This window comes from Xylocopa sonorina, chromosome 1, assembly GCF_050948175.1.
Source record: "Xylocopa sonorina isolate GNS202 chromosome 1, iyXylSono1_principal, whole genome shotgun sequence".
NCBI classification, from domain to species: domain Eukaryota; kingdom Metazoa; phylum Arthropoda; class Insecta; order Hymenoptera; family Apidae; genus Xylocopa; species Xylocopa sonorina.
Genome location: NC_135193.1, coordinates 3,534,176 through 3,557,074, shown reverse-complemented (window position 1 = coordinate 3,557,074; position 22,899 = coordinate 3,534,176). Strand labels below are relative to the sequence as shown.

General features: G+C 48.4%; 1 protein-coding gene across 8 annotated transcripts in view; it reads right to left on the bottom strand.

Annotated features, from left to right (window-relative positions):
- Nucleotides 1-1,091: 1,091 nt before the first annotated feature.
- P120ctn (adherens junction protein p120) overlaps nt 1,092-22,899 on the bottom strand; it is a 38,785-nt gene continuing 16,977 nt past the window's right edge. Inside the window, exons 2-15 of one of the 8 annotated variants that reach the window (XM_076897431.1) lie at nt 14,140-14,218; nt 13,608-13,673; nt 12,887-12,928; nt 12,664-12,793; nt 11,848-12,130; nt 11,554-11,715; nt 11,234-11,293; nt 10,003-10,625; nt 9,417-9,804; nt 6,364-6,677; nt 5,944-6,247; nt 5,701-5,839; nt 5,316-5,439; nt 1,092-1,462 (exon numbers count right to left, since the gene is read on the bottom strand). In XM_076897431.1, the coding sequence (XP_076753546.1) occupies nt 1,199-1,462; nt 5,316-5,439; nt 5,701-5,839; nt 5,944-6,247; nt 6,364-6,677; nt 9,417-9,804; nt 10,003-10,625; nt 11,234-11,293; nt 11,554-11,715; nt 11,848-12,130; nt 12,664-12,793; nt 12,887-12,928; nt 13,608-13,673; nt 14,140-14,171 (2,931 nt within the window). In that variant the 5' untranslated portion in view covers nt 14,172-14,218 and the 3' untranslated portion in view covers nt 1,092-1,198. The remainder of the gene's footprint in view (nt 1,463-5,315; nt 5,440-5,700; nt 5,840-5,943; nt 6,248-6,363; nt 6,678-9,416; nt 9,805-10,002; nt 10,626-11,233; nt 11,294-11,553; nt 11,716-11,847; nt 12,131-12,663; nt 12,794-12,886; nt 12,929-13,607; nt 13,674-14,139; nt 14,219-22,899) is intronic. The other 7 variants (XM_076897440.1, XM_076897449.1, XM_076897489.1 and 4 more) reach the window with 7 other exon arrangements.

The window sequence follows — 22,899 nt, the reverse complement described above, 5'->3', positions numbered from 1 at the left end:
AATACGGTAAATGTGGTGAATCGATACGCGGTCTCCCTAAACGCGTGCCGCCGTGCCGGTTCTATCAGACGGCACGTGTGTACGCGTGTAACGTGTCTATATAATATATATATATATATATATATATATATATATATATATATATATATATATATATATATATATATATATATATATATATATATATATATATATATATATATATATATATATTCATTCATCGTCGTACACTCTTGTATTTATAGCGGCGGCCATCGTGGCCGCGTTGCACGACGTTATTAATAATATCCAGCGATATTAATAATAATCGTCCGTAGGTAATCACCGACTCTCTACTTATCTCTTAGTAGTAATTATCGCAGCGCCCACTCTTCCTCCACAGTCTACCGCCGTAAAATATACATATACGAGTATATAAATATTATTTTCCTATAATATTTATATTCGTACATATACAGTATATATATATATATTAATTTAGAATTGTGCAATGAAGGTTTAGAGCCATTGGTGCGACTACTGCTGCGGATGTGGTCGGACATGTCGCTTCACCGTGTCTACTATACATCGATAACATGGGGGGTGCGGAGTGCGATTCTTTTTATTTCTTTTCGTCATTTTTTTTTCTTCTTCGTATGTATATATATATATATATATCGTTTCAATCTAAGACCACCGTGAAACAGAGAGTCTCGGCGATTTAAACTTCCACGGAAACTTCATATGCACGAGGGAAGCGCGCAACGCCCCTCTATACCCTTCTTGTCCTCAGTCTTCCGTTTCCCTCCGACCAATATACATATCGTCCTCCAACGTGGATCATACTCTCGTGGCGCGGTATTACAAACTGACCGATCGAAGGAGAGAAATTCGTTCGAAGAAAAAACGAGAGAGAAACAAAAAAGAAAAAAAAAAGAAAAATAGGAACAGAGAGGAAAGAGAAAAAGCAACAATCCCGGATCATTCATTCCTCCCGTTTCATCCCTCAATGCCCTTGCGTCCAGTCCTCCCACGGAGTCCTCCGTGGAAATCGGCAAGATTACCAGCCCCGCGATCGAGTCCCACCCTCCCCCGTCTTGAGACACCCGAGTCCTCGTCCGTCCATCGACAATCACCACGCTGTCGTCTTCTACGCGTACAGCAGCCTCGGTGGAAGTAAAGCAGCCTCCTGGACGGCGGCCGGAACCTGGACACCCTGTTATACCCAAGAGTCGCCGGCGGACACGGCGGTGGAATTTGGCGGCACGTTAACCGTCGCGGTCGCCGCTGAGCCGTCTGGTACGCCGACGCCGACGCCGTCCGCGACCCATTGGCCAGCGGTGGGCGCGCCGGCACCGACGCCCACACCCGACCCGACCACCGGGCCCTGACCCTGCGCCTGGCCCACCCCCATCTCATACTGCCGCTTCTTTTTCTTCTCCAAGTTAACTTGCGCGTAGAGCGGCTCACCGGGTTTCGGTTGCTGCAACACACACACAAGCCAACGGTTAGTTTCGGGCCCTGGCACGGCGGTTAGCCTGGGGCGGGGTGGGCCGTCGCGTCGCTCGAGGGAATGGGCCCGCTGTTTCTTTGTTTTTTTTTTGCGCTTTTTCTAATTTATTCTCTTGGTTTCGTCTCATCGTTACCTCCGTGGTTTTTAACCCTTTGACTGATTTCGTGGGAGATAGAAAGTACTTTTTTTTTTAATTACGAACGATATCGATTTTAGGTAAAACTCTCCGTGTTTTGGAGATCGAAACTTATGTGAAATAATGTTACAGTGACGCGTTAATTTCAGCGGTAGGTCCCATCGGTCGAAGGGTTAACGATGTTAGAAAGGTGAGCAGGTGAAAGTCTGGTAGATTCTGAAGAATTGTGGCCGTGACGGAAAATGGAACAGTGATGCGGAGGGTACTGCCAGATACTCTTTTATTATGCTCGATTAATTTGGATATAAATAGATTATAAATAAGTTCGTGCAATAGTCAACGTGTCACTATAAACCATGCTTCGAGGTGCGTCTAGCTTTTCTCTCGTACGATAAACTCTGTCTATGTATACATGTTCTGTCGTACAGTAAAAAAAAAAGAAAAAAAAAGAAAAATCTCTCGCGTCAGCGATTCTCGTTTGTAACGAACCGAATTTAAGAGAGAATCTGTCACGCGATTAATTTGTGTGCTTCCGGTTAAGTTTACCCTGCTTGTTCGTATCGGAAAAATTGAATCGTGCGTTGAATCAAAACCGTACACACTCTTTCTCTGATCACTTTCCTTCTCCCTCTCTCTCTCTCTCTATATATATATATCTATATATATATTTATAGATTACGTTCCATTTTTTTAAATACTAATCCTTACTGCGCGTTATCAGAGATACAGTCTCTGGATCAGCCCGTTCGTCGAGTCGAAATAAATTCTTCTATATGGTGTACGCTGTTCTCGATAATGCAATCTCGCGGAACAAGTGGATACACCGTCAATCTCTACGTTCTACGGTAATTGTATTAATCAGTGTCAATTAGGCAGCGTACATCAGCCTGGAAAAAATCATCCGGTTCGAGTTGTGGACTGTGACGTTCAACGAAGCTGTTTGGTCGGCATTGAATTTGGGCAAACACAAGGATCCAGTTGAATTCATCGGGATATCAACCATCCGTTTGCGCACTGGACGTCTGTTTCGATCCAGAAATCGATCGCGGAAAAAACGTCGGCTCCCTCTCGCTAATGATTCTCGTAATCAGTACTAGGTTCAAATAATAACTCTGCGGCTTCTCCAAAACTGTCTGTACATTTTTTTCTCGAAAAATACATAGATCTGAAAGTTGTCTGGAGGTCGATTGAACCGAGCACTGTGACCAACGGATCATAGTGTCGTGTAGCTGGAAATCGAAACGAGCGCGCGATCGGATTGTGAATCGTTTAAAATGGCGGCTGGATGCGCTCCCTAATCGTCAAGAATGCGTCAAGTATTTGGTCCTGTGGCGACTGATCTGTTGCACGAATTTATGCGAGACACACTTGAAACAAGTAACAACGCGACGTCTGAACTTTCATTAGGTAATACCTCTGCCTATCGCAACTAGACTACGTACGTGATAGAGCGCCTTTCGAACGAGAATCCGTCTTCCCTATTTTACCGTGTACATCGTCGCAGAATGGGAACGATCGTTACAAAAAGAATCGTTGTTCTCCGTCGGATGCGAGTCGAAGTGGCTTGCGTATTCGCTACAATTCGCCGGCGAGCCTTGGCTGCGAGTATAAAAAGTCCCAAAAGTAGGAAGTACGAAAATTCGTTGAGAAACAGAAACCGCGGCGAGTGGAACCGACACGACTCGAGGAGTGATTCGCGTCGTTGATCGAACGATCGTATGGATACGAGTTACAGCGTTAATTACCAACGAAAATTGTTAAAGTAATCGAACTGCAAACCGAGGCAAGGATAAAATTCGAAAATGACAAACTACACTGAAAAAAGTTAATTAAACGATCATCGTGCACCCATCGTAATCAGTTAGAATTACTTGAAAATGACCGCGTTTCTCAATTTTCTAATTGTTACCAATCAATTAGCGGTCGAGGATATTTTCGACGCTTTTCAAGTGTCATCCGCTATCCAGTCGGTTGACGAATTCCAGGTAAATGGCAGAAATTTTGCATCGATGTTGTCCGCGTTCTATGCTAATTAATTAAAGTAACAGAACCGAGCATCCGTGCTTTCGTAATCGCGCAATTGCGAGGCTACGAGAGACACCACTCTCAATTTGCAACATTGCGTCATTACTCGCACTCGTTATCGGCCTCGTCCGCGCACGACGCAAATCCTCCCCCAACGGTTACGCGACGATAACTATGACACGCGTTTTGCTCCGCGTTACGTAACTGGTATCGGTCGATTATTATGTAAAAACGCTACACACTCCATAATTATTCCGTGGACCGTTTTATACGCGACCGCATACGATCCTTCCTCTCTCTCTCTCCCTCTCTCTCTCTCACTCTCTCTCACACTCACTCACCCTTTCTCTCTATGGTAATACTGTATACTCTATACGAATAATGCTGGGTTCCACGTACCAGGGAACGCGGTGAATATAATTGGTACTCATTAATTGACTTAGTTTATACACCTATGATAAATGTCCGTTAAGCAACTGCTTTCTCTCTCTCTATTTTTCTCTCTGTATCACAACTATGTGAGACGTGTGTGAGTGTATGTGTGTGTACGTTCGTGTACGCGTATGCGTTACTACCACCCTATATCTCGCCGTTTTATTACCGTGAACCATCCACTTCCGTTGCAACAACGGTCGTCTCGGCTTTTTTTTTCTCTCCAAGTTCCTCCTGTTCGTGTAAGTATAAATAACAAAGTTCTACTATTACGATACCATTAATCGCCTAACTATGCTCTCGTGTATTTCGTTTAAAGAAACGTCCCGTGTCATTTCCTGCTAATATACGCGTGTAACATGTATAAACAATTAACAAAAAGGGGTACAACAACTAAGTCGATCTGTGCACGGCGGAACGAAATGGCTCGTCTCTACGTAGAGACCGTTTGCGGTTCTGAAAGCGAAGGCTAAACGGAACGGAATCTATTGAACCTTGAAACGCATCGATTTATCGAAATGAGGAAGACCCGGTTCGAAACGAATCGCTAATCGATTCTTGCACCTCTCGTACACTCTCACCTTACGAAGCTCGTCGTTCTCGTCCCTCTCGACGCCCCTGAACTTTCATCTCGTTTCTTTCTTACCATCTACTTATATACGTCGGAAGGTTTAGAAGCCATTTAGTATACAATATCAGTAATCGAAACAAACAAAAACAGGACACACGCGATGTTCTTCCTCCTCGCTTTTTTACAATCAATTGTCTAAACACCTTCGCTATTGCGTTCTATGACTTATTAATCTCGATTAGTTTCTGAATCATCTATAGATCAGTGACGTATCCGTTCGGTCACGGAGCACATCGAGCGTTCCAACGCTCGTCGCTTCAGCACCTTCATTCTGATTTTCGCAGAAGGCGAGCTTCCGATACGGACCGATGTGGTTCTCGCGAGAATCACAGCGAGGCGTTCGATCATAGTCGTATGTCACTGACACGTGCAAAGAATCCTTGAATCGCCTGCGAAACTAACTCGTGGTAACTGCGGATTAAACGAATACCGTAAGAACGGAATATCAGTATCGCCAGGAATCGCCTCTGAACACTGGCATCTGACCCGTATCAGCGAACCTCTCCTCGGAACCGACACGACTCGCGCGGTTAAATTCTGGCGCGGCCAACGTGGTCGACACGCTCGTCAATGGTGTACCATTAGTTGTTGTTACTTACAGGCTGGTATATCGTGGGTCGACCGACGTTATTCGAGTTCATGTTCGCTCTCTGAATTGTTCTGTCCTCGTATCTGGTGCTACCTTGGCTCGCCATCGGTCGGTTCAGCGTGCTACAATCATAGCTACATTCAGCGTAGGGTCAGACAAGTTCCGCGGGTGTTTCGATAAATGGGACTCTGCTCAAACGAAACAATCGAACGAAGCGGAGGCGAGCAGGGGGAGGTGTACGTAAAGAGAAGAAACGCAGAGTCCGGGAACAGAAGTAATAAAAAAAAAAAAAAAAAAAAGGAAACGAGAAAGAAACGGTTGGTTTTCAAGCGAAAGAAAAATGCCCGACATGGAAATCAGTGGCGACGGGTGTTCGCCTCGTTGGGATCGGTTACCTGTTGGCGTTGTTCGGTGAGTTAGGCCCTGAATTCCGCGCCGCCACCGTCTTCGTCACGAAGTCTTGCTCCTTCCAGCCGTGCTTCTTGTACACGTCCCTCAGCTCCTGGTGCTGCCACATCGTGAACAGGACTTGTCCTACGGATCGAACGATCTCTTAGCGATCTCGCGACATTTCACGCGCGAACTGTGATAACTCCCGATAACTCTGTCCTCGAATAGAACGTGCGCGTTGTTCTTGCCTGCAAATTTAAGAACACGCGGCGTGTACTTCTGGCGTTGCCTGGTGATGTTCATTAGCCTGTCGACACCACCGGCGTCCAGCAGGGACCGCGAGAACTCGGCGTTCTTCTTGATCACCTCGTTCAGGGTCGCGAGGACAGCGGCGATCGTGTCGTCGCTGGTACCCTGATCGTGTTGGTTATTTCCCGAGGGTAACTTCTGTATGAGGTCCCGCATCGCGTATTTGCCTATCAGCTCCTTGTTGCGCTGGTCTATCGCGAGGTTCCTCAGGGCTGTCGCCACGGCACATACCACACGATCCACCTGAAAGGCCAACCAGCAACCCCTTCCTCTTTAAAAATGCTTCATCGAGTCGCATATAAAATACTTTCGACTTCATTTACCATAGAATGCTATGGATATTTAAAAGAAACCAATACCTCCATCCGCAGCAACTCCACTAAGATAGGAAGTCCTTTCTCCTTCCTCACAGCCGCGCGGATTTCGATACTAGGCTGCCAGTAGCAAGCAGCGAGGTTCTGCAGCGCGCCAGCAGCCGCCTCGAGGGTCTCGGGGTTCGAGCAGGTCTGCAACAGCTTCAGATAGGACTGGACCACTTCCGGTTGCCAGAGGAGCTCCATGCCTCTGACTGGTTCTGTTCTAGGGGTGGTAATGCGCGACGCGGTCGTCTCCTTTTGCACTGGCTGGCCATCCTTCTTCTTCTTGCTGCCGCCGAAGCAACCCAAGTTCTCTCCTGTGACACAGTACCGCGTGCACGGCGTTAATTACAGAAGCGAGAGGCGATGTCGTAAGGATGGATCGAGTGAAAATTGCGCGAAACGCGACGATCGTCTAACGTGTCTGGCAATGTTCAATGGCCGCTTCAGCTTCGGAGGAAATTGAGAATCGGGGTGTCGATTGGGCGAGAGTGGCTGGAATGTCGAATTTAGCATGCAGTTAATGAAAGTTAACAGGCTCTGCGCTTGGGACTGCCGTTACGGCCACTGGTGATGTCAGCTTGCTTCGTCCCGAGACGAAACTCGCATTGTTTTAACGCGAGGATCGTGATGGTAGAGATTGAAGCTAGAAACTCGAAAAGGAGGGTGCCTCACAATCAGTTTTATTTCAAGATCGATTATATTAAAATGATCGAGGAGGACAAATAGAAATTTATTCATGGAAGCAGACAGACGATCGTAACGATCACCTAGATCCTTAGAGATCGTTTCGAGTATCTCATACTAGGCGCTGAACCTGTTAAAGAATCGTGATGGAGTGTTTTGAATGAAAATCGTGGAATCATTGAGTTTGAACCCTTTGAGGCACGTTCTATCTCAACGTTTCATGAGAACTTGAATTCTGAAGTGCATCAAAAGGGTTTGACAGGGTGATCGCGGGACGTTACGACAGCAGGAGTGTCTACGAGCTATATATTTTCAGTGGATTTGCACTGGTACCATCAAAGAGCTACGTGCTACGTTCGGAGCATCGCAAAGTGTCGACGTCGCAGGCAGCCAGTCATAGGAAGAAGCGCACGCAAGATGCATAGGGAAGGATGCGCTATCAAGGCTCTTTAAGGACTACACCGCTAATGAACTTAATCGTAACGCTGTCGTGCAATTGGCGGTAAACAGACGAAGGCATTCCGACATTTTCTAGCGTAGACGCTTGGCGTCTACGGCACATCGATGCGGTGGATCGTAGCTGTCTGCAAGTGTTCTGTACAAAAATTCCAGTGTGCGTTGTAGCGACACGGTACTTGTTATTTCGTCGAAGTAACGGCGAACGCATGGTCGACCGGAATCAATATTGGGACAACGATTGCCGCGTCGATCACGCTTGTTTATCATAGATAGCGTAGAGTTTCCATAAAGTGACGAGAGTTATCTGGCGTTTCGCGATAAAAAAAAAAAGAAAAAAAAAGAAAAAGAAGAAAGTGATCGAAGTGTTCGAGTAACCGTCGAGAAGCGAATGCATGCACTGAGAAGGCTATTTCTGAGCCGGTCTCATGAAACGAAATGAAAGAAAGAAGGAAAAGAAGAGTAGAGAGAAGAAACGAGTCTAAAGGAAAAATTGAAATAGCGATGTGGTAGTACGAAGAGTGTCTTACCTTGGCATAAACTGTACGCTAAAAGAAATTGAAACACATTTTTTAATTCATGCCAAACTAGGAGGGGTGTGAAAACTGTTCTCGCTGCTCTTTCTAAGTCACACGCGCGTTTTGACCTTGCGCGGAGAACGAGAGATTATGGTACAAGGGATGCAAGGACGAAACAAGTGGAAATCATAAAGTTGTAGGGAACGTAAAGATTCGATAGAGTCGCGGACAGATAAATACGTATAGTTGGCTCGTGTATGTGCGCCGTAACCGAACGAATTGTCGAACGCGATGTTCGCCACCCGAAATTATGTTCCATCGAACGTGTAAGCGGCATGTCGACGGACACGTGAAGCATCGCAACGTTCAGTGTACACAGGTGTGGGATACATCGGTTTGGTCAGAATCGAGAAGAAGTATACGGGGCCAACTACCAACTCCTAATTACTACCTTGCACGTTTCACACTCGATAGAATCTGAAGCGTGCAACATACCATTTAATATGCGACTGGGTTTTACTGTACAATACTGCGTTGCCAAGCGGATGTACGATTTTTTTTTCCGAATGGTTCGCCTTTTTTCCGTCCTGGTTCCGTGAACCGTCGTTGAACAACGGCTATCGATCGCGCTCGCCGAAGAAGAGCTGTAATAAGCGTCACGGAGAGACAGCTTTGATCTGTTACGTGTAACTGCAGAGTGATACGAAAGTAACGCGAGACCCCATGGCTCTCGGTGCTCGAGGAGAGAAGAATTCCGTGCGATGCGAAGTGGGTTTAATGTCGGAGAAAAAAATTAATGATTGCCGTTCTCGAACCTCGTAAAACTTTTTACGCGAACTTCGACTTTAGATACGAGGAAATGGGGCGCGTGAAACTTCACTTCCAATTTTATGATAATAGTTATAGCGAACAGAGGAGTACGCGAGGGTACATCGTAACATAAAAATTCCAACCGCGTGATACCGCGGAACTACGTTGAAGGTGTTACAATGATGACTATTAAAATAAAAAATTAACACCTTTGTACCACCCTGCGTCACAAAATGGCCGCGACGTTGTTCTAACACGGTTCACGCAAAATCGATACTACTGTTAACAACAGTAGATTACACCCGCTGGCGGTTTCGTTTCGTTTCGCAGCCAACGGAGGCGCAGACCTGCCCTCTTATGATATCGCGACGGCCCTGGGGAAAGGCGAGCCGCTTATCATCAGCGCGCACACACAATTCAGCTGCATGCGTGTCACCACATGCCTACTGAGGGAACCCCGTGTGTCTATCACGCCACGGGTGAGAGAAAGAAAGGGTACACTCGTTTCATTCCTGGAGTCCAAGATGGCGGAGGCGGGACGAGGGGGTAGTTCACCGATCACGGAAGACATCGACAAGCCCTCACCTTTGGCAGGCGCCGCCACCCTGTTCTGCACGGTCGACTGTATCGGGTGTTTGTCGTAATTCGGGTCCTCCACCTCCTGGCACCGGTAGCTCAGATTCCGCAGGATGCACACGCAGTTCTCCACGATCTTGTTCCCGATGTTCGACTTTTCGATGGCGGACCGCACCACGTAGAGGAGGGCGTCGACCAGACCGTCGCACTCGCGCAGCTTTTTCCTCGCGTACTCGCCGGCGCTCGAGACGTTTCTCAGGACACCGGACGCGTTTCTGAAGACGGTCGACCAGCAAGTTTCGCCGCTGGAGGAGGTCGGGTCCCAGCCGCTGTGTGGTATGATTATGTTGTTCACCACCATCGTCACGCCGTCGTCGATGATGGACTTCTTCAAGTCCTGCGAATACAAGGAATACGACCGCGAAATTAAAACTCCATTTTGGAAGCTCATGGATCGCTCGACCATTCGTAGAAGAGTAGTTTGATTACTGTAAATTCTACTGTCTAAGCAACATCGAGAACAAGACGCAACAGCCGATAGAACTTTCACGCCTGGTTCACGAAGCGTTGTTTCGATCAGCCAAGTTCCACGCACCTCGCAGGAGGATAAATTCCAGAGGACCCCCGTGACAAGCTCCTTCACATCCGCGTCGGACGTTCTGCGCAGCAAATTGATCAAAGCCGGTACTCCGCCAGCGTTCTTGATGGCCCTCTTGTTCTCGTCGTTCTGTCTGCCGTAGGACAGGTTCCTCAACGCGCCGCACGCGTTCCTGTAGACATCCGGATTGTCGTGGTCCAGCAACTGCACCAACGGCGGTATCCCGCCTAAGCTTCGCGTCTTCTGTTTATTGGGGTCGTCCATGTAGCAGAGATGCTGCAGATACGCGGCTGCGTTCGCCTTGATGATGTTGTTCGGGTTGCTCAGGAAGCCTATGACCTCGGATAGGTTCGGGTCCCGCCATCTCATCGACTTCTGGTCGTCGTCCAATGGACTAGCCATCCCTGGTACAACTGGATGGCGGGGTTGTAACCGTTGAAGGTGGACCTCATCCTCGAACATCCCTGGCGGCACTCCCGATGACAGCGGCACCGGGTGGCCCTCGTCGTAGCCTGGTACATCGCTAGGAACTGGGACTGGACCCACCCCGACAGCAGGGCCGTATCCAACAGGTCCGTAGGGGGACGGAGACACGAAACCATAGGCCACTTTGTTTTCGTCTGTAAAAACGGAGATTCGAGGAGATTGTGGATGCGCGATTGGACTGGTTGGATACGTAGATGCTGTTGCTATAACAGACTCTAGCATTAGCTGTGCTGAACGAGCGAAATGAAACTAAATAATCGTTGCATGAGCGAAGTAGTAGAGGATAGAGATTGTAAAGTGAATTGGAACTTGTTAGGCGTCGGTTGAGATACTTGACGAGGACCCTCCGTTGCAAAGCTGTAGAAGAGAGCAGTAAAGATTCGAGAATGGTACAGCCGTTGCTCTTAGCCTGCGGTGTTGTCGGGCTGTTCGAGAAAGCCAGCGCTAGAGTTGGTTATAACGTAATGCATAGGCATACTCGAAACGCATAATTCACTCGCATTATCTGGCGCGACTGGTACAGAGCGTAGCCTGAAATAGTGGAATATGGACCAGCGACTGTAGAGAGAGAGAGAGGCTCGATGGCGGGCAAACGCAGGGGCAGATGAAGCTCAGCGAGAGTGAAGAGAAGAGAAAGATGGACGAGAGAAACACAGAGAGAAAGAGAGAAAGAGAGAGAGAGAGAGAGAGAGAGAGAATAGTGGCGGAGAAATGTGTTAAATAACTATTAATGTAACCCTACCATGAGGATGTTGTGAGGGTTCGCCGGAGTCATCCATATTCCAAGAGTTGCTGATTTGATCTAGAGAGAAGACAAAATAACAACGAATATCAGGCATAGAGATAATTGAAGTGAATTATGCTGTGCCCCGTGCACGACCGACCGGACGAATACCACCGGCTCGCTGCAACACGACGGTTGAGCGGTGGACGTCTAGAGGTGGACGTGCTGCGTGAATCGGGGGGCTCGGAAATGATCCTTGCGACTGGCGATAAAATGGGGGGCGGATGAGAGGACAAAAAAACAAACAAAAATAAGAAGAATAAACTACGTGTTGCTACCTATCCTGTATCTTCTCGTTCCGATCCTTAACGTACCATATTGATCTCCGGGGCCACCGGGACTAGGAGTGATTCGATAGTGATCCTGCAACGCGGGATTCAAACCTGGATCGATGTCGTTGTAACCGCCTTCCACGTACGGCGCCGCTTTACGCAGGTATTCTTCGAACAGTAAACAAACAGTTCACAATTTACTTCTCTATTATTTCCCTCGCCCCGTTTAACTAATTACAAATATATGCAGACGGCGCGGAGTGGTACCGCGCCAGTTGGTCAGAAATAAAAATCACTCACCGTGTGGAGGCGAGGCACGACTGTGCTCCGATGGACTGTGAGGGCTGTGAGGGGAATGCGAACGTGGCATGTAGATGCCATGCGGACCCGGATACCCTGGCTGGGGCGGGTACCCGAGGTACGGGTCGTAGTGTTCGAAACCGACCATGTACGACTCCGCAGGGTACCGGGCGTCCGCGTGCTGGTAGTCCTGAGACATCAACGGGACCGACATGTAGCTGACCGCGCCTGGATCCGGCTCCATGTGCGACACCTCGCGTACGACCTTCGACACGTTTGTCACCTGCGAACGTCCGACCGGTTCGTGAGCGCACCAGCGAGCGAAGGGGTTGTGGCAGAGGGGTCTTGGCGACGCTCGGAGCTAGAAGGACTCCGAGGTGCCTCGCGTAGCAGCGAGTGCCGAGGCTACTTGGCATTCCGTGAACGCTGGGGATTCTGGAAACGCTGGGAGATTCTGGGAACGTGGATTTTAAAGGGATCGACGGCTGACGTTTGGATTTCTGGGCTCGTTCGAAGGACTTCGAGGGTGTTCCAGGCTGAATTACTGAGACTTCACGGAGTACCGAGGATATGGAAATGTCTACCGAGATTTCTGAACGTTCTAGAAAGCTCTCAGAGTGCTAATCCGCCTGAGATTCGAACGATTTATACGAGGCTGCGAGGACGCTGGGAATCGATGAGTATTAAAAAAGTTGTTCGAAGAGCGGTGAGAGGACAGCGAGAGCGTGCGTCTGAAGGGAAGAATCGTCGAAAGCGAACGGGGGGATCGTTGCACGGTGAATTGAACCGTCGGTTAAAACTGCGAACGGATCTCACTTGTTGGGTAGTTTGCTGCTTATGGCTCCGGATGAGTAATGGATCCTCTTGGACAGACAAATGAGACGAATGCAACGAATGGGTGTCCGCCTGGCCGTTACTTCCGTGGTAATCCGCATCACTCTGTCCGCTGCAAAACGTCCGCAATAATGATCAATTAGAGGCGCTCGTCTCATCGCGCGACCGTGGAACAATCGACGATTTATTCGGTTCGATAGCTTACGTGTATTGCGGCATGTCGGGACCCTTCTCCTGGAGGACGCGTCTGGAAAAAGAATACGAATAAACGAATCACCATCCGCGATCTAACGTTGGCCAAAGAAAAATGAGACAGAGCAACTGTAACTACATTAAACGAAGTTGAATTTTTTTACTACCAAAATCGATACGCGGTACCAACGGAACGATAAATATAACGCATGCGTCTCGACGGAAGAGCGGAAAAGGAAAAGAACACGAACATAAAAAATATACAATCTAAGAACAAAGCATCCAAATGCGTCTACTAATTACGCCAAAGAACTGCGCTACATGTCTCGTCCTCACACAGTTTGAGTCATGCTAAACAAACTCGAGCGAACAAGCGTTAGTGCAAGCCGTGGTTACTCATTCTGACAATTTCCTCCGCGTCTTTTTTCCCACTTCTCGCGCGATTCGTCCAACGAAAAGTTTCCCCGTGAACGATCCTCTCCGCGAGGCTGTGCACGTCTCGCGAGATCCCCCTCGACGAACTCTACGAATACACGTCGAGCGCGGCACCTTGAGGAGCAGTAAATTGTCCTGGTTCCTGTCCTCGATCCTGAGGACCGCGCGAGATGCCAGTCGATTCCACGTCGAAGGATCGAAACGCGCGTAACAACGACCGAACTAGCGTCGATCGCGAACGAACGACGAACGTGCGCCCTCAGAATGACTAACCACGGCGATTAGATCCGATTAGTCACCTCTGCGTGATCTCAGTGTGCGTTATGCTGTGCTCCTGTCTCTGCTCGATCCGACGGTTCACCAGCCTGGCATTAATACGACATTTCGTTGTTAATAAATCTGGGTGCTCGATCGCTACGTGCTGCCTAGGGTGCGACCTCGAGCCATAGGTACTTTGTGTAACTGTCTTTTTCGTCAATTCCTCGCCCATCGTTCCTGGCCTCGCCTCAGTTCCGTTCAGAGGCACCAGCCATAGAAAGATGGGCTGGACTATTGTGGAACGGTGGAACGACAGCGAATAGGGGAGGAAACAGGCTCGAGACTTTTTCTTTTTTTTTAAATTAACTAGATTAGCCGCGTGGAAAAGGAGGAAAGCAAAGTTTGATCAGCGATGGCCTGTTTTCGTTTCCGGAAGGTAGAGAGAGAGAGAGAGAGAGAGAGAGAGAGAGAGAGAGAGAGAGAGAAAGAGAGAGAGAAAGGTAGAGAATGTAGAATGTATTAATTGGTTAACGAGCCTCTCGTTCGAGAGGTCGGGGAGAGAAAGACACTTACAGACAGGAGTCAACCAGCTGATTATTTGACATACCAGCTGATTTTTGGTCTCTTTCCGCTCAGCAGTCGATGACGTCCCCTGCAATCACACGAAACGAGAGCAGACGTTAAATCAACAGACCATCGTTACTTTATTTTTCTCGAGATCAAGAAATTGGGGTGGAAACGGGGTTGAAAGTGTTCGAAACGTCTCGCGGAGTCGAACGGATGGCAATTACTCCTCGTGAATCGCTCGTACGTATTTAACGAGTCTGTTAACGGCGAGCGTATCGATTGGAAGGTTAGCAGACGAGGTCTAATTGCGCTTACACATCCCCTTAATGCTTGTCGCGGGGGACAGTTTTAAAAGCGTCATCCGGCCATTTGGAAAACTTTCCACGATTACGAAATCGAGGCATAATGGATTCATTTGCGAGGAGCAACCGGACGTTCCTTCGACGCGACTCACACGGACCGTCAGCCACGGAAACTCGTTAAACGTTAATCCTTCGTCGAGCTACCGGGACCCGCCTCGCGCGTCCACTCTGATTAACTCCGTCACTCGTCCCACCTACTTTTTCTTTTTTAAATATGTAGGTACACGTGTGCCCCGTTTTCACGATGCGCCAGCCAGGTGTTAATTTAATTCGATCACTCTCGCGGAGTTAATAGGCGGAACGTGGCTCGGGTATCGCCGGTAATAATCGCGGTGTTAAAATATAAAACGGACAGAGAAGAGTTTAATTAATTTGTCGCCTGGTCGCCCCTTTTTATCGCCGCTTTTCGGATCATATTTGGACGAGTGTGCACACGCGTCGAACGAGAGGAGACTGAGAGCACGATCCATCGTCCTAAAAGGATTTCGAGCCAGTTCGATCGGTGTCGCCAGCGAATTCTATTCGACTAACGAACTTCGTTTCCCACTTATTGTCCTGGAATCGTCCTTTTTTCGGGACGTAATCGCCTCGACGTTTATTTAGGACCCTCCTCGATGCGAGAAGAGTCTCTCTTGGAACTGGCACGGCTCTCGCGAGTCCCACGGCCAGGGAGAAGGGTTTGGAAGAAAATTGAAAGCTTCAGATGAGAATTCTGAGCGACAGAAAAGTGCAACGATCACGGGTAACAAGCTATGAAAATGAGGATGAAAATTTCTCGCGTACATTTCGCGTTCTCGCCAGTTACAAGTGGATATTAATGCGTCGCGTAACCAACACTGTGCCAAGTAGAAAAAAGTTGTTTTCGACTGTCTGAATAGCTTTAATCTGGAGAAAAACGAAGTATCAAACATGTAGAGATTAACTTGTATAATTAGAACAATTTTTGCGCGTTTACCCCGGAGCTACGAAGTCTCTGCGAGAGAAGAGGACACGATTAGATCGAGAACGAGCAGAAAACCACGTAGCAAAGGTTAACGTCGGCCAAGACCGCCGGTGGAAAAATGTTTAATCGCCGGTGCTCGCAAGAAGAGCATTTGCATGAAGGAGCCGCTCGCCTCGGCTTCCGCGCGTGCTTCTTTTTCGAGTAATAATTACGTTAACGTCGATTAGGAACGTCGGTACCAGTGACATCGATCTCCCTTGCCCCTGGCTCGTTGAATCCAGGTCGAAAGCGTAATAAGAGAGGTGAAACTTAAACAAATTCCCTCGCCTGGGTCCCTTCGGCCATTTTGCACAAAGAAAACTGCACGAGCTGGTATTTGCCATTCCCGCCAACTTTTTTACCTTCCCCGGCTGAATTCGACTACGTGCCCGGTGCTGGTAACGGCTTAATAATTCCGAAGGAATCGACCAGATCCCCCTCGCCCTGCCCCTTCGAAACCGTAGCTCACGATGGTTGGACGCTGAGGACGGACCAGAGATCGTGCACCGCGGATAGTCGCGAGAACGGCGGAAGTGGGCCAAAACACTCCACGCGTCCACGGTGAAGGTAGATTTCGTTGACAACCGGTTATTAACAGCGGCCTTCCTTAATTATCGGGAAACTAATGGCTACGTGAGGATGACGCAACCTTCAATTAAACCTGTTTGAGGTTTTGCACTTTTCTACTTTCTGGGAAATACGGGGTGAAATGAAGTGGGTAGAGTTGGAGGATTAGAGGTTCCTGGTGCACGTGTATGTGTGTGTGTGTGTGATACGTATCTCATTATCTGCTATATTAATATCGTTTAGAGTACAAGACTGAATGCTTGCTTATAAAGAGAATAAAAGTCTCCTGTCTCATAACACTGTCTAAAAAGATCGAAAAGGATCCTCTTCTATACTAAACGAACGATCGCTTTCCATAGGATTTCTACTTCCATTCGACCAACTTCATCCCAAACCGTAATTCAAATTCCACGAGCACGTCAAATTTTCCCACGACAAGAGCCCAGCCTGAGTGGCAGAAGCTAATGTACGACGCGCTCAGAAGTGCTTTACCCTTAAAAACCGGGTGCATCTTAACCGAGCGCGGCGGTTCCATCCTCGACAGCACGCTCTGAGACAGAGCTGACTTCGCCCCGGAGATGGTTGTTTCCGCGCGCAGCCACGCGTTTCCCACAGGATTCCCGCGGCAAGACCTTCGAAGGATCGTCCAACGAGCGGGACAGGAAGCCACCAACCGGACTAATTAAGACGCGAACCGGTTAATTGCCGTGCGACTAACGAAGCGCGCGATTTCCGCCGGTTCCTCGCACAACCGTCGGCGAACCGCGGACGGACCGTCGTCCGTTTCACCGAAATTGCGCATCCCACTAACTAGCCCTTATTCCTCCCCTCGCCTCGCTTTCCATTGTCCCTTTTTCTTGCCCCGTTCACCACGATCAGCGTACTCGCGGACCGGAACCCAACCACCAGAGTTATTCGCCACGCGCGGACCGTGTTTAGAAGGAGCCGCGGTCGTTCTTGATTAATGCTACTTAGCCTACCCCCTCATCCTTCCTGCTCGCTGTTCATTTTCCGCCCCTTTCCGAGGGACCTTTGTGTTTTTCCTTCCACCATTTTTTTTTTACTCTCCTTTATATTCCTTCTTCCCAGCGCACATTGTCCCGTTGCTCGACCCTACCCATTACTAATCTCTCCTTTTTTCGTACGTTCCACCTTTCACTCTTGCGGAACGCCATCCCTTTGCATCTCCACGTGCAGAAAGGCAGGCGCGAAATTTTCCTAACGCGTCCTCGTAGGTACGAGTGGATGGTGGAAACACGTATCAGCGTGGAAATGAAAATAGGCCGATTACGACGCCGGCAATGAGATTTCCGTGCGATCGGTGGAGGAGACGGGAGAGAAGCTGAGAGGCAGGGGGTACGGTACGTTCCAGGGCACGTGTTTAACATTCCTGCTTTGAATGCATAATTTTCAACTGGCTGGAACGGGGGCGGAGGTCAAGGGGAGGATACGCGTACAATGCACGCGTTTTATGCGCGTCCTCGCTGACGCGCGCGAGGCGCTCCGGGAACGTTGCCGCGAACACCACACATTCCACGGAAATCATTTTCATGGCTGCCCTTTGTCGTCTTCGACCGATCGATCTTGTATTAAAATCCGTCACGCCCCAAATTCTACACGTGAATCTTTATTTCGAAAATTTTCAACCCCTCGCTCAGCAGCGTCGCGATTGTGCAGACGTTACGTTAGCAATTAATTCGAATTTTTAAAAAATTCCAAGATTTTCAACGAAAATATGGAACTGGAAAGGGACTTGAAATATCATGATAATGGAGTTGTGGATAGAATTTTGTAAATTTCTAGCGCGTGACGTTTCCGAAGGCTGGTTCTGACAGAGTTATCATAGTTGGTGGAATAAATGTAAGGCGAATTTCGCTGTTGAACGAAGTTGGCGGTGGACGAGGGAATTTCCGAAATCTCGCGTCCGCAAAATCGAAGTTTGCCAACTCGCAGCGTCACCGTTGTAATCGAACGGTGCCACGACACCAGCCGCAAAATCCTGCCCGCAAAACAGCCCCGGCTCGCCGTACTTTCCCGCGGATGACCATAGATCAACGTCGCGCGAAATCGCGTCAACTCTTTTTTACTGGCTGATATCGAATAAATCCGGAACAGCCCCGGCGAAATTCTAGTCTCTAGCGGCGCTAGAACCGTGGTACGAAATTCGAGCCAAAATTCCAGCGGTAAATGACTCCTTTATCGAGAATATTATTTGGTTTTACCGATTTTAGGAAATTAACGTCGATTTCCCGCGGGCGAAAAAGGTAAATTAATTCTCCGCGTATCCGATATCACACAGAACACATATTCCATCGCGAAAAATGGTAATTCTGTAAATCTCTCTCGCCGATTTTTCCCCGCTCGAGCAGAGCAATCAAAGGATATTCGATGAACCCCGGTTGATCTCCATATCCGCGTACCACCACCGTAGACGGAAGTTCGTCGATCCGCTGCATCGGCTCGCGGCAGTCGAAAATGTAGGCCAACGTCGCCCCGAGGACTTCGTAACAGTGTCTGGCGTATTAGATTTTTTATACATCGGAACGAATTCATGGGTACAGACTGGTTCGTCTTTACACGAGAGAAGGGACGACGAGCGTCCCAGGGGCGACGTGTCTTGGCCGCCCTACAATCGTCACCCTCGTCCCACCCCTTTGCTATCACCTTCAGAATCCGTGTATCCAAATCGCTATTCGTGCTTCGACAATTTGCATATATCCCTACTAAATTATTAATATACGCTGGAAAAAAAGAAAGGAAACAGAGATATAAATTGAATTCATCCCCAGAATTCGACTATTTGAATATTCATCCGATCCATCGTGACTGCTTTCGCTAATTGAATCGACTTCACGGGCACGTATCTTCCTCGAACGAATCTCGAATTTCTACCACGTAGAACCTCTCTAACGTCCATTCGTCGAGCAGCAGGGGCATTAAGCACCGGCGTCAATTGTCCCAATTATCCGGAGCGGTGGATCTAATTCCCGAAAATTTCCATAAACTTGGTGTCCCGGCGGGGTCGCGGATGGTTCCGCGCGAGCTAATCACGGGCAGATTTGCGCGGCGCAACCGGTGCACTTACGCGAGTGCATACATTACACGCGGAACGGGCGCATGAGAACCTCGCGTGCATCGGGCACAACGCTATTGTTTATCTTTCCGCCGTTCGCGCAGCTGTGCTCGTCGCTCCACATTTCAGCGCAAAACGCAGCAAGTTGTGTTTTTCCTCCGAATAAATCTCCATCGACGGTTCCACCCCGTCGTTTAACGCGAGATCGCACGACGCTCTCGCTTTAAATCATGTTGGCGATCGTCCATCGATTCGCGCGGTGTTTGGAGATCGCTTTGTTTCTGCTGCCACCGTGTGACACGGTCGAGTCGCCGTGAAGGATGTACGAGGTGAAGGGTTCAAGGTTTCGAGACCCAGGCATTTCCGCGACGATGGAACGGGAAGGATCAGAGAGTTTCGAGCTCGTAAACGAATCGTTCTCGCTGTCTCTCCTCGGCAACCTCGTCGCTCTCTGCACCGCGGGACGTTGCAGAGGATTTTGGGCGTGTCCGCGGGAATTAATTTAGTTCGGCTCTGTCCTTCGCGCTGTAGTGGCCTTAATTAGTTTCCGCTTAATCTTACATGGGAACGCGCGCGTGTGAAATGCTGTTTAAAACACCGCGATGCAACCCCGTGAGTCTCGATACGTTTTCAATGTAGAAACGGTGCGAGTGTTCCGGAAGCAAAGTCGCGCAAGAACGTTAATTGCATTATTTTTTTCAAATCCCTTTTCAGGGTAGAATTTTCTTCTTTGGATACAAATTTTTTGTCCTGAAATGTTTCGAGAATAACAGAGAAAAGTAATATTAAATAATTCGACAGAGGGATTATAGTTGCACGGATAATTCATGTAACCAATGGGTATTACGATCGTTTGGTGGCATGTGTCGGGTACAATGAGGGAATTGATATAAAAAAGAGAGGATATCGAGCACAGTGATAGTCGCGAATCGACGATACCCCTTATCGATTGCAATCGTCGTTCCAATAAAATTTATCTAATCTGCGCTAATCTTCCGCTATACATTTAATTTCTGTAACTCGGCCATTGTTGGTCACGTTTCGGGAAAAAGAAAATTAAAAACAATCGCGAAGTGTAATCCTGTTTATCTTTCGCAACGGCGCGTTTTAATTGGCTCGTTTTCGGTCGCGCCGCGCCTGAAACGGCACATGTGGCCAATAACGACGATATCAGACCAGCAATTTGTGGTTCTATCCTGTGTCCAAACACAGTTTTAGGAGAATCGCCATTATTTCTTTTCCCTTGTTTTAGGAAGCCGTTAGTTTCGTTTATCGCGCGTCTCCATCTTCCGTGAACTGGAGAACGCCGCAGACCGTGCACACATATTCATTAACGCGAAGTTTAAGTCTCGTCCGAGCCGAAGAACTCCTAAATGCGATGGTTAATTTTTCAGAAGCACATTCGTCGTACGTGCAGCTCGTCGTCTAACTGGAACATCACTTTCAACGAGCCAGACGGTTTTCGTAAGACGTTCAATCGAATAAAATTGGTACCAACATGGCGGGCATTGTCTCCTAACCTAAAAATTATATAAACCTACATAGAGGTCCATCGAATCATAATTAATGCATGATTTATTGCGTATGTACATATAATATCCAATCGATACAGCTCTATGAAATATAAATTCGCTTCTGGGTCATCGATACTTGGTTCGTCAGCGCTTTCATAGTCCACGAGAGAGCCCTCGAGTATCAAAGCCCAAGGTTTTAATGCGATTTACACATTAAACGACCACCACGTACAAGAAGAGCCATAATTACTCGCCACACTTTAGTCTACTTAAAATTCCAGCCTCGCCACAGAAACAAGACGGTCTAATCTAAGTTTCTACCGTCCCGAGAAAAATGTTTAATGAGCACCAGGAGGAACGCAACCGCTCGAGAAGGAACACGGCGAAGCCACACGTCTCGTCCCTCATCGTCGGATCGTTCGTCCTCTCGCTCTCTCTCTTTAAAGATTACACAATTAACCACATTCTCGACCCAATTCGTCGACGATGGACTCGGGCAACCCCTCGCGGGGAAGCTGGGATCTCCTGCGATCTCATTTTTCCGGAGTGCGAGAACCGGAATAGGGGCTCGAGCGAAGGATTCGTCCTCGAGGAGGACCGCGTCCATCGAGACAGACTGGTAATTAACAGGAATTCGAGTGCGAGGCATCGTCGATATCTCTCAACCCCTCGCGCGCCTCGTTAGAGCGTAATTGATTCGCCGGATCCGAAAGTCGAGACGGGATCCGGGGAGAAAAACGGCGAGCCGTCGATTAGATCGTGCTCGTGGCTCGAGGAACGATAGCGGTGGTATCTGTACGCGGAAAGTCCTTTCCATTCGTCAAGCGAGACTCGAAAAATCCAGGAGGAAAATCTAGGAGAGGTAGTTTGCCAAGTTTCCCCGGCCGGTCGTTCGTCTCTGTAACCTGTTGGCTCGTGAAATTTCTCTGATGGTACAGGATGGGCCATAAATCGGTTGACACGGATGCGTTCCGACTTTCGATATTTCCGCTTTCTTTATTGCCAGGGGATACTTCTGTGCGCGTCTACGTACGAAACGGAAGTGTTTCTGCCGTTGGATTACGCTGTACAGGTGGTTAAAGCGTCCTCCTGGCGTTCGCCAGGCCATGGTCGCAGCGTTTGCGACGCGGAGGAACGAATATCGTTTTATAATTGTTCTCAGGGAAACTCTGCTCGTTTTCATTAGCTTAATTCGAGGAGAATGTCAGGAAATAATTGGAACAGATAAAAGTGCGATTCTATTCTTCTGTTAAGAGGAGCCTGAATTTTTCTCTGAATTTTTATTAGATGAACTCTGCGTTCTATTATTTCCCAGGAAGAAAAATCAATCCGGGTGAAGTCTGACGAGAAGCTGCTGGTATCAAAATACTTGCGACCTGTCTTACGTCTGTCCGAATCTGAAAAAGAGGGAAATCAAGTCCGGGGTGGTTTTCATCGAAAGCCCCTCAAAGCCCCGTGTTTCGTCGCTCGGCTAGCATCTCGCACACCATTGTTGCTCGTTGCCAGGCATTATTTATAGAAATAATCGAGTGGTCCATTGTTGGAAATTGTTCGAACGATGCGCGACGGACGCGAAAACGTGGCCGCTGCAACACGGTGCCGATCAAAAACGCGAACCGCTACTGTTTGTGTACACACGTACAAAGGGCTCTCTATTATTTTTCCAATCAATTCGAAGCTAGCGCCGCGAAGTTGTATTTTTTCAGATACCATGTTTTTTCTAGCGATTCCAAACTCCCTACGGGGCCGTGGGCGTAGAGCTACCAGGAATAGAACAAATTGATCAGGCCTTGCAAGTTGCAAGGTGCACACGTAAGGGTGGCGCGTGAGATTCGTGGGTTCGCGGAATCGATGAGGAATGCGACCGTTGAGCCGCTCGATAACGAGAGCCCCGGCTGGGTGCAACGGTGCACTTATCGCCACCCTTGGAACGAGACAGCATGGAATTTATCCGTACCGTACACACGGTGCTCGGATCTCGAAATGACGCGTCGAGGAGGACGGAGAAGCTCTCTTGTCGGACGGCTAGCGGGACTCTGTTCAAACGCGTGTCAGACAGGATGACCGGTAACCGATACTAAACTCATATTGACTGAACTTGCCTTTAAACTCCCGTCGATTGGACTCCCCTTTTTAGCTCTCGCTGGTCTCGTCGTTCGTACGAGAGAACCGTGAAACGATACGCTGACAGAAAATTGTATAGAACGTCGGAATCTGGTCGTAGAATCTTGAGTTTGAGAAAAGATAAAAGTATCGCTGAGGGTTGTA